This window comes from Diadema setosum, chromosome 21 (assembly GCF_964275005.1).
Source record: "Diadema setosum chromosome 21, eeDiaSeto1, whole genome shotgun sequence".
Taxonomy (NCBI): domain Eukaryota; kingdom Metazoa; phylum Echinodermata; class Echinoidea; order Diadematoida; family Diadematidae; genus Diadema; species Diadema setosum.
The window spans coordinates 14,631,885-14,644,200 of record NC_092705.1 but is presented as its reverse complement, the minus strand read 5'-3'; the positions used below and the strand labels follow the sequence as shown (position 1 = coordinate 14,644,200).

The 12,316-nt window shown below is 37.3% G+C and overlaps 1 protein-coding gene across 1 annotated transcript in view; it reads left to right on the top strand.

Annotated features, from left to right (window-relative positions):
- Positions 1–11,427, top strand: part of LOC140244747 (DNA polymerase alpha catalytic subunit-like) — a 34,800-nt gene extending 23,373 nt beyond the window's left edge. Inside the window, exons 28-38 of the mRNA XM_072324361.1 lie at positions 429–521; positions 2,224–2,312; positions 2,884–3,000; positions 4,730–4,862; positions 5,511–5,645; positions 6,486–6,660; positions 7,617–7,795; positions 8,443–8,571; positions 9,629–9,745; positions 10,256–10,343; positions 11,285–11,427. Coding sequence (XP_072180462.1) covers positions 429–521; positions 2,224–2,312; positions 2,884–3,000; positions 4,730–4,862; positions 5,511–5,645; positions 6,486–6,660; positions 7,617–7,795; positions 8,443–8,571; positions 9,629–9,745; positions 10,256–10,343; positions 11,285–11,427 — 1,398 coding nt within the window. The remainder of the gene's footprint in view (positions 1–428; positions 522–2,223; positions 2,313–2,883; positions 3,001–4,729; positions 4,863–5,510; positions 5,646–6,485; positions 6,661–7,616; positions 7,796–8,442; positions 8,572–9,628; positions 9,746–10,255; positions 10,344–11,284) is intronic.
- Positions 11,428–12,316: the final 889 nt, after the last annotated feature.

The window sequence follows — 12,316 nt, the reverse complement described above, 5'->3', positions numbered from 1 at the left end:
CAAGAGATATTGTTTTCACATACATCAAGTTCTAGATATTAGCAATGCGTCACAAAATTCAGAAATTCTCTGTTTATTTTTGGATTACAAAATATGAAATTCTGTTATCATTGTGGCCGCACACCAACATTTCAGAAGAAGCATAATCAAGACTTATCAGTTCAGAACATGTGAACTACATTAGGAAAAAAAAATTGTAAACTATGTGAAGTATACAAATCATTTAAAATGCAAAGTCTGATTTTCAATGACACTACAATGGATTCAGATTATGCTGTCAACAAGAAAATTTAGAATTCATAAGGAAAGATTTTTAATAGACGGAAGAAAAAAATGGATTGTGTTTGATTGATTGGTATCACCTGCAGACATTCTACAAGTTTCTGTAGATTTAGAGTCCCTTTTTACAACTTTCCTTACTTTTCTAGATGAACCTTGATGTCATCTACGGAGACACAGATTCCATCATGATCAACACCAACTCCACCGACCACGACCAAGTCTTCAAACTCGGCAACAGGGTGGGATAGCATTTTCTAACTGCTTTGTCTGTTTGTTGTTTGTCTCCTTGTTTGTTTCCCTGTTTTGTGTGGGTTAGTGTTCAAACTATTTTCTGTTGTCCAACCAGCAAATGTTGGCTGTCTGTAAGCTACTTCAGGTGTGCTCTGTTCATTTGTTCATGAATATTTCACAGTACCATTGAGTAGAAATTAACCAGTACATGTACATTAGATTCAGTACCACAGGTAGACATTTTTTTTTTTGTATGAAGCAGGAATTAAGTAATAAATGCAAGAAGTGAACAACGAAATAACCAGTCACAGCGGACGACTATAATTAACTCCCCCGAAACCCACGAAACGTTTTGAATTTTCAACCGTCATCGATGCAGTGCGAATTGGGCGTTCTCATTTTCACCAAAATTTCACCTTCTCATATCTCCGCTATACATTGACCAAAATCGCTCAAACTTTCAGTATCAATGCAAAATCATGATTTCTATCTACATACGAAAAATCATGAGAAACGATTGAGAACTTTTTAAGATATTCAACATTTCATGTTTCGCTGTCTTGGAAAACTACCCTCCCATTATTTCCAGACACATCTGGTCGCACCACTTAATATTCATGAAACTTGACATACATATTCATTAGACATGGGCGGACGTTAGCAGGGTGGTGTTCGCTTGCGCAATGAATGGACTTTCCCCATGCTGCTTTGATCCAGCAAGCTGATTGGTCGATGCAGTGCAGTGTACTGTCACTGCGCGAGATGCGAGGTGGCTGCATGCTGTGGGTGCCTAGTACACTGCACATGCATGCTACGCTGTGAGAGTGGGCTGGGTGGTGTTGATATTACAGTACAATGTAGCAGTGTGCTGCAGGGGACTTCGCCACCTCAAAAACAAGTTATTACGTTATCAGAACTGGCCTATTAAAAAGAAAGTAGCCAAAATGTGAATATACTCCAGATCAGCTATGATACCAGTTGCAAATTCATGACATTGGATTATTCGGACTTTACACAGATTTTACTGCACTAGTAAGTAACATTACAACTACGAATTCCCGGTACAAGTTACGATCAGGAAGCACAGGTGACGTGAGAGCAACAAAGATGTGGGTACGTGGGACTGTACCCTGTCTTCCCGTGTGCGAATGACTATGAAATTTCGTGCTCGGAACGAAGGTAGAAAGTGCACCTCTTTCGATTATTTCCAGACATATCTGGACGCATGACTTTTCGAATGTGATAGTTAAGAGTTCCGTAAAGAAATACATACTTAGCAACATACTTGAAAGTTTTTTGTTGTTCACGAAGTCAAAATGTGAAATTTTAGCAACGATTTTTGACAATTATTTTACGTTTTGAGAATGAAGTTATACTCCATTTTGGAATATTTTATCGTCGTTATTTAAAAAATGTAACATAATGGCAGGTTAAAATGAGGTTTTTACTTTTCATAACCGTTTGGATTATCAAAAAATATGAATAAATAGTAAAGTTACAGCAGTTTTGCTACGACACTTTCCTAGCGGTTTTCGTGTGAAATGTGTTCACTCAAGAGGAAAGCGAGGTCAGGTCAAAATGAAAACAGTGAGTTAATTGCACCCGTCCGCTGCGACTGTAACAGTCTGCGAGTTTCAGAGGTCCAGCCGTTGGTGTGGACAAAAACAACAACAATATTATACTTATCATTCACATAATTTCTTCGATCAGGTCAAGGCAGAGGTCAACAAACTTTATCGTCTCCTGGAGATTGACATTGATGGTGTCTTCCAGTCCATGCTGCTTCTGAAGAAAAAGAAGTAAGATATTCTCAGGATATCTCCTTCATTTCTAGATAGTTGTTTATCCTCTTGTAATGTTAGACATCCCTCTTGGTTAAAGAAAAACATACTGCGTGTTCATTTCTACAGAATGGTTTGATGATTGCAAGTCATTGATTGTTTTTAATGTTTTTGTTTTTATAGGAAGATATGTTTAGAGGTGTGAATATGAAAGAGTACCGAATGTAGCCAGGATAACGTTTTTTTTTTTTTTAAGTTCATATTTCATTTTTCGATGAAGTTATCTGCCAAAGTTTTTGATATATGGTCCGTTAGACATAAGGTGAACATGTTATATGATTATCACTGTTAGATATTATTTGAACATGATTGATGATCAAAGTGGATCATAAGAGTGCATTTGACTTCTCAATTTAGTAAGATTTCCCTACTTTTGTTTTAACAGAAATCATTCATGATCGAGAGCAGGTATAGTGATTTAAAAAAAATATGTTGATTGATTCTTTCCATATATATTTATCTAGTGAAAAGATCTGATTAGTGAGTAGCCACATGACTCAAGCTAAACATGCATTCAATTTTTTTTCAGGTATGCTGCCCTCACAGTTGAACGTCTGCCAGATGGAACCCTGAAGACATCGAAGGAGATGAAAGGCTTGGACATCGTGAGGAGGGACTGGTGTGACCTGGCCAAACAAGTGGGAAGGTAAGTCTCCTACTACCCTCATGGTCTGACAAAGATGTGCTAATCATTCTCAGCCATGCGACACAATCACAGAATGACACAGAACTCATATTTATGGGAACAACATTTCCGGATCGGCCGTTCACTTTATTTGGCCATTTTGGTTCTTTCAGCTTGTCTGAATATTGAGACACCTTGCTCTATAACTACTCTACAAGAGGAGCACCATAGTGCAGTGGATAAGGCTTAACCCTTTCTGTGCCATCCATTTTTGCTAGTGTGTAAAGCGCTACGGGGTTTTTCTATGCTAGTCGACACTCAAAACACACAGGGTTACTGAATGAGGAGAGTTTATGAATTCCACCTGCATTGGTAACTTTCCCCGAGTGCAGTGAAAATTTAGTCAGTAGACAATTGTAAAATGTAGAAACTGAAATCAAAACATTAAAGGGATGGTACAGTTTTAGTTGAGATGGGGCTTCAAGTTTCCAACGTTTTTTGAGGATGATTTCTTAAAGGACAAGTTCACCGTCATTAACATAAGAATTGAGAGAATGTAGCAATATTAGTAGAACACATCATTGAAAATTTGAGGAAAATCGGACAATCCGTTCAAAAGTTATGAATTTTTGAAGATTTTGTGCAGTCACCACTGGATGAGAAGACTACTGCAGTGTATGATGTCACATGCGTACAACAATATAAGGAAAATATAAAGAGAATTTCACAAAATTTCATCTTTTGAAAAAAGTACACATTCCCTTGACTTGTTACTGACGTATGTTACGGGTAATATTATTCCCATTGTCTTTAGAAAGAGGCAAGTCAAGTGCTCTTTTATTATGTGAAAAAAAGTGAAAATATGTTGAATTTTCTTTATACTGTTGTACTCATATGACATCACAAGCCTTAGTAGTCTCCTCATCCAGCGGTTCCAACACAAAAATTGTAAAAATTCATAACTTTTGCATCAATTGTCCAATTTTCCTCAAACTTTCGCTGATGTGTTCTACTAATATTGCTGCATTCTCTCAATCCTCATGTTTATGAAGGTGAACTTGTCCTTTAAGATAATGAGAAACCTCTTTTATGAAATATGAAAGGGTATATCAAGAGGAATTCAAAATTTATTTCACCTTTTATTAGGATTTCTTTACTTTTTTTATGGATATCTCAGCCATTTCAAAGCCCTTTTTCGTCAAATTAATTTTGAATTCCTCTCAGAATTGTATGCTCTTTAACAGTTCATAAGTAGTTTTTCAGTATCTCACAAAAAGTTAGAAGCTCAATCCTCATCTCCACCAATACTATTCTATTTCTTTAATACTCTTTCACTTTTGATCCCTTTAATACTCTTTCACTTTGCTGCATACCTGATAACTACCAGTACATTGCACTCCTGTTATAACAGTCACAGTTATAAAAAAAAGTTCCAGTTACAAGGAGGTTAAAATTTACTTCCCGAAATTACATTTTTGTATGTCTTTATTATATGCTTTATTTGTTTGGTTATAACAAGATTGTTTGGTTATAACAACATTTTTGTATGTCTTTATTATATGCTTTATTTGTTTGGTTATAACAAGATTTCGCTATAAAAAAAAGATAGCTGTCAGTCCTGAGGACTTGTAGTTGGAATTGTCTTTCCTCTGATACAGTGACTCAATTTCTGTTTCATTTTCATTTGTATACTGAATATTTCTAAGCCAGTTTTTCGTGCCTTGCCTCTTCCTTCAAATTCTATCCCCAGCTATGCCATTGATCAGATTTTGTCGGCTGAGTCGCGTGAGTTGATTGTGGAGAACATCCACACCCACCTGATTGAGCTTGGGGAGAAAGTGGTGGCTGGGACCATTCCTCTTGAGATGTACGAGATCCACAAGGTCAGTGCCAGCTGTCTATGTTATGTTTTCTCTTCATCAAGAGTCTTCGTGGAAGAATAAGTCTTCATACAATACAATGCAATACAATACAATACAATACAGTACAATACAATACAATACAATACAATACAATACAATACATTACAACACAATACAATACAATACAATACAATACATTACAATACAATACAATACAATACAGTACAGTACAGTACAATACAATACAATACAATACAATTATGATATTTGTATAGTGCTCTTCCAAACTATAATTTGTTTCACAGTGCTTAACATCACATCATCATCTATAGTGCAGCAGGTTTTAATATGTATACTGTATGTCTGCTTAATATTTAGTCAAATCATATACTTATACACCAAACAATTTCAAATCTTAAACCAAAAACAACTTTTCAAAATGATACACCATCACAAAAACACACAGGCTGTACCAAAGAGACAAAGGAAGCAGGAACCCTCTCCCAGCACCCATATCGTACATCTGTGAACAGTGCCCCATTAGTGAAGTCTAGATCTTTCCTGGGAACAGATGCTACCTAATACTACCTGCAGACATGCAAAGCATTCTGGGATTGATCATCCTACATTGGGGTACCATTTTGTTCTTGTGTGTTTGTATCATTGCAGAGTTTGACTAAAGCTCCTCAGGACTACCCAGATAAGAAGAGCCTCCCCCACGTCAACGTCGCTCTCCGTCTCAACAGCCAGGCCGGAGGAAAACCCATCGGAGCCGGAGACACTGTCTCCTACATCGTCTGTGAGGTCAGTGCTTGCTGCTCCATCTTCGGTCATCAGTAAATGAGACTGTCAAGTGAAGCGAAGATTTGACCTTTTACCCCACTAATTTTTTTTTTTTTTCTAGAGTAGATAGATGGATCCTGTGAGCAATGAGTATAAGGGGATCAAAGATAATTACACTGCATACTTTGTTGAGATGTTAAGCTTGCAGTGCTGTCCACCTTGTGATATTGTATTTCCATGAGATGCAGTGCATCAGAATTCCTTCAAATGCTTTCAGTTATTTTAATGATTGACTTAGGATGATTGAGATAAATCATTCTTAGGAATAATGCCCTGATATAGCACTTCTGAAGAAAGGGTTTTTGAATATCAACTCATTTGAGAGGGCAAGAAAAGCTCCCCTCTAGATCGGAACCTTTTCCAAATAAAGAAAATGGTCTATTGTTCAGTCTAGGTTCAGTCTGGTAAATAAATCTATTCAGTACTACATCATCAGGTGAAAATCAGAACAGTAACATTGTATAATGCAAATGAATTTGTGCCTTTCTGGTTATAGATTTACAGTAGTGAAATTTATGAACGGAGTATCCAATTGTCTTGTGTCTGTGAATCCTTTATTTAAAGCATACAATAATGTAAAGCATAAAGCATGATTTTTTGTTTAAATGTCTAAATCATATAAGCCTGAAGCAAACCTTGATGTTGCATGGAGAACCCTTTCACATCAAAGATAAATGTTAGTTTACACACACTTTGCATAATGTATGAGATGATAAGTAGATAAAGTAGTGCACAAATTGAATTGATAAACCAATCTAAACATCTCTTCCTCTTATTTCATCCATCTCCTCCAACCCCCAGGATGGATCTAACCTCCCTGCAGGTCAAAGGGCGTACCACCCGGACGAACTGCGCAAGCTTGACCACCTCAAAGTGGACACTAAGTACTACTTGGCCCAGCAGGTGCACCCTGTGGTATCCCGTCTCTGTGACCCGATTGATGGCACTGATGCTGCCCACATCGCAGAGTGTCTCGGTAGGTCCACTTCTTTCATTTTACAAAGTCCCGCTTTCCTTTATTTCTAAATTCATGGATATTTCTTCCCTAGAGATGTACCAACAAGACAAAGATTTTCACTTACGGGTCACAGAGATAGTGTAAGTTTAAGGGACATTTAATAATAATGCCTATAAGACCTTCCAGTTTTCAGAAAGATGGCCATCAAATTTAGCACTGAACCAGGATTCAGTGTATTAACCCCTTGAAGACGAGTCCCGAGAATACTTGGGCAGGGGTCTATGGGAAATGCATGTTATAGCTAAATCAGTCCATCCTCAGTGGGTTAATGTGACAGGAGGAGCAATCTCTTGTAGCAAATTATAGAGAGCTTCTCTTAATGCTCTCCTGATTTCAAATCTTCACTGAGGTATGTGAAGGGCAAAACATGGCCTTTGGTACAGTGCACTCCCATTATAACGAAATTCCGGTTACAACAAAGTGAAAATTCAGGTTGCAACATTATCCACTCTTTGTATTTTTATTGTTCATTTGTTTGGTTATAACGAAATTTCGATGTATCGAAAGAAACTTCCAGTTCCGAGGACTTCATTATAGCAGGAGTGCACTGTAAGTCATCTCTTCTAGGGAGTGTGCTCTGATGTCGATTTGATTTTATCACTTGATATGCTAATTAGTGTGATTCAGAAAGTGCAAAATCATGTTGGCTGAGAACTTATAGTAGTTTTTAAAGTAGCATTAAAGAGCAGAATTAGCCTTTGGTATGTCACCCATTTTAGACAGTGTGCTCTAATATTGGTTTTGATTTTACCACTTGACGTGCAACCAGTATGATTCAGGAAGTGCAAAATAATGTGGGCCTGAAAATTGTTAGTAGTCTTAAAGAAGGTATGTGAAATATTTGTGGTCAGGTTATTATTGAAACACATGAGAGGGCAGTAATTACCGGGAAAAAAATCCCCCATTCCCGACAGGTTTGGATCCTTCTGGCTACCGGCACTCCATCCGTCACCGTGAGGATGAGAGTGATGCGTTGCTAGGCGCCCAGGAGGATGATGAGGAGCGTTTCAAGGATGCGGACCGTTTCAAGTTCATCTGTCCCAATTCAGACTGCAAGCGCGAGAATATTGTCGACAGCGTGTTTACTGGCACGGTAAATTTATTCGGCATTTTCAGAAAAACCATGAGCGATGAATGATTTGTAGTAATATTATTTCTTATGCAATACTGCAATGTGGCGTTCTTAGTGACTGAAAAAGAAAATGTTATTTCACACTCAAACTTGCCTGTCTATTAAAACACAATTGTCTATTCCACTCAATTTGAGAAATTTTCCCCAAACTGTGCCAGTCAATTTGATATTTCTGTGTATAATTCAATTCAATTTTCAATTAAGTTTGTGTTATATTTCATTTTTCTTCTTCCACGGAACGTAATATAATATACAAATATCAAAATTATACTTGAGCTCCTTGCTTGATGCATGCCAAACTTTACTTGATGATCTCCAAATGCACACAGAAAATCTGAAAATTATTGCCATAAACTCTGCCCTTGGGATGATGAAGTTTATTAGTCTCTATGTGTGGGTGATCAGTACATATAAAAAAAAGAATATATATCATCTGCATGTTTCACCTTCATTTTGTACAAAACCAAGATGCTAAGTCTGTTGGGACCACTAACATAAGCTCACATTGACTTCTTATGCAGTATACTCACCGCTGGTATTTAAAGACTTAACTGACATCTCCTGAAATTGAATGACAGATTTAACTCTCATATGCGTCCCCTTCCCAGGGTTCATTGGCTGAGGCTCGGCTGGGTTACTGTGAGAGCCGCTGTGGCACCGTGCCCGCTGATCATGTGACCATGCTTGGCAACAAGCTTCGCCTCTTGATTCGAACCTATATCCAAAAGTACTACGCTGTGAGTATCCAGAATCTTGTAATTTGACAGGAATTGGGTGTTGGGCATTGCGTATTTAACAGATGTGCAGTGTTTTTTTTAGGCAATTATTAACTGCAAAACTCTATATAGAATATGGAGATCCAGAACTGCTACAACTTCCTTTCTGTAAAACTTTTTTTTTTTTTTTTGTGCATCTGATGGTAATGAAAATCATTTCTTTTGTTGATTATCATCTCATTGATTTATGTGTTCATTATTGGCTCAACTTGAATCCAAACCGATTTCTGAATATTACAAATTTATGATCAGTCTATGCAGAGTATAACAATACTGAAATAAGGAGGCCATAACCTTTTGTGTTTGAAAAAAATAATAATTTCACATAAAATGAAATAATTTGACATGTATTTCACATGTATTTCAATTTCACGAAAGCCCACATTCCTGAAAATTTAATGCCGCAGAAAAAGACCATTGGCTCCAATTCGCGGAAATTTCATGCCATGAATATTTCTGGTTTTACAGTATCTAACATTGCTTAAGTATGTTTCCCCCTTCGTCTCATAGTAGTAGTAGTATTTGCTGTCATTTCCTGTTGTTAAATATTGTGACTTTTCAGTTTTATTGCAAATATCTTATCTGTTTTGGTATGCTACTAGTATCATGCCCTGGACAAATGTTTTGTAAAATTTTCTTGTACATTGTGTATCAGTATGTACATTGTCTATCAATCTATTGTGGACTGGCATCTGTCTTTTTGTGTGTATGTGTGTAATTGGGCTTACATTTTGTTTGTTTGTTTCCGTTTGTTTATATTTGTGATATTTTCCATGATATATGATGTACTTCAATAGCATCTGTTAAAATGAAGAAATAGATTGATAAATCGATAATGTATATTGCAAAGAAATTGAAAGTAGAACTCATAACAACATGAAATGAGTTGGATAGAAGTGAATGCTAAGTTTTTCTTTTGAATGTCTGTAATGAATTCAGTTTTAATCATCAGTGAAAAAGATGAAAATACTCACAGAGAATGAGCTGTTTGATATATCTGTTTGTCTGTCTGTTCCAGGGCTGGTTGCTATGTGAGGACTCCTCCTGTGCCCATCGAACACGCCGCGTCCCCCTCAACCCCCAGCGACATGGGTTCGTCTGTCCCGTCTGCCAGCGTGCGGTCCTGAAACCAGAGGCGAGTTACTGTGCTTTGTTTGCCGATTGGCACAGATACCTGGGAACTAATTGTCAGTGAATAGAGATTACCCACTATCCTCCTACTAGTTCTTATTGTGTCACCTGACCTTCCTGTCAAGGCCGGAGCACATTGCTACACCTGGCTGGGTTTGCTGATATAAACGGTCAAAGCCTTGACATGAGTGGCTGCCCTGGGCCACTAGAGATTGATGTTGGGCCACCAAATATCTTAAAAGGTTATTTTTGGTGGCCCTGATATCAGGCAACAAAATTTGAAAATAGATTGTTGTGTTTCCTTTTATTTCAGGCCACTCAAATTTGAAATTTCAAAATTTTAGTGACCTGAGCTGGCCACCATCTCAGGAAAACAAAGTTATTGTCGAGTCCTGACTTACGGCAGATATAGTTATTGCAAAACTAGGCAGAAACACCCTAGTGGATTGCCTACTGTGGGCAAATCACTTTAGTCACTTGTATACTTTGCTTCTCTTCCCATCATGCATTGCAGTACTCCGACAAGGAACTGTACAACCAGCTCTGCTTCTTCCAGTCCATCTTCGACTATGAGAAGGCGTTGACGCAGAATGCAGATAAAGGTATTGTCCCCTGTTGCCATGGCAACCCGTGATCTTCTGTTGAGTCGATATCAGTACTGTAAAACACAATATTTTCGCTGCGTGAAATTTTCGCGAATCGGAGCCGACGGCCCTTCTCGTGGCATGAAATTTTCGCGAGTTGCCTCTAACATTCATTGCGTTTAGTGTAGACAAGAACTTTCATGTGCATTTTAATTTCACAAATCTTGGCTCTCCTGAAATTCGCGAAATCAAGATGCATGCGAACGTTCCTTTTACGTTATCTCTTTTTGATGTAGGGAAATATAAGAGCTGTATGAGGAACATTTATGCACGCTTCATATTTATACTGTTGTTAATTTTTTCTTTCTCTTTTCTGCTTTTTTGGTATTGACTATTAAATGTTCCTATTGTAGTGAAATGCTTTTCTGTTGATTATCATTTTTTTTTCTTCCTTGTTCTTGGCTGCTAGCTTTATGAGTTACATGCAATTGCATTTCCAGACATAGGTTTTATGTGACATACTTACATTGTACATAATCTGACGTCTACCGAACTTTGGGATAACTTTTGGACATACTTTGAGGTTGCTCATGTGAATCCTTCATAGTTGTGACTTTCATAGCCTTTGCAAAAGACGTGTGCTGTATCTGTTCCTGATAGTGTCTCATATTATATATCATTTATCTATATCCTTCTGTCTTGTATTTTCGCCCTCAATTTTTCTCTTTGTTTGTTTTATTTGTTGTTTTTATGTTATGTTTTTTACCATTTGTGTAATATGTACTATGTATTTGTTTCATCTTACTATTTACTTCATAAATTTCTCCTTTCTGATATTATATTTCTCCATTATGAAAAGCTTAGCGCTTAGAAACTGAAGTAATAAGCACTTTATAAATGACATTTATTATTATTATTATTATTGTTTTTATTCATTTCTTCATCTTTTTTCTTCACAGCGAGATCCCGAAGTCAAGAGACAGCAGCTGTCCGATCAGCCTACCAATCCTTGAAGCAAATTGTGGACCAGAGACTGGGGGTCAATGCCTACTCAGAGGTGGATCTCTCGAAGCTCTTCAATGGACTATTCCTGATCCAGTAAAAAAACATGGGTCTGGTCATCTGTGGACCAAGACCTATGAAGTTGGTCGAGTGCCCTGCCAGAGATGGACATGTTTGAGTTCTATCACAGACCTGTTGTGGTCCATTGGTAATGGATTAATCCTATCTAGATTAAGAACTCTGCCCGTCTGTGCCTGTTCAATAGGGGACTCTTCTTTGAAATTTTTCTTTCATCTGATGGGACCAGGCTGGTTTCATTTTAGACCAGTTTCGGACCACCACTTCAAGAATGTGATGTAAAGGAAGTGAGTGGGATCTGGCTGCAAATCACGCCAGCATCAAAGACTTTATAAATCTTCAGAACTTCAATGATATGAAGCTCTTCATCTTTGGATGTTATTCTGCAAAACTTGGATTCATAGTGATACTTTCAAAAAGGTTGACAGTCTTGAAAAGAGCACATGAATTAGTCCTACTGGATTGAGAATAAAACATCATTGCACAAAATGTCCACATTTACAGTGTCTGTCAATTTTTAGATATTAAAAACTCATTCAATTCAAATTCAACATTTCAATACTCGCTTGATATACACAAGTATGGTGTATAATAATATGGTGTAAAGAAAAGATTATCTTCTAGTTTTTAATCAAAATCTTGAATTTCATGCTAGAGTGGCATATTGACCCGTTCTGTACTTGAACCTGGTGGCCTGCGTATTAAGTCTATGAACATTTAAGAATTCAGTATGAAATGGTATACGAAAGGAATCTGTGATACGTCTTTCTCGAGGAGCTGTGACTTTGTTGAGCCTTGAGTGGGATGTGTAACTTTGCATTAAAATCAAATTTTACATTGGATGATATTAACAAAAGGGTGGTGAAAATGTTGCTTGGCAATTTACAGTCAAGTGCAATGCACATATAAAG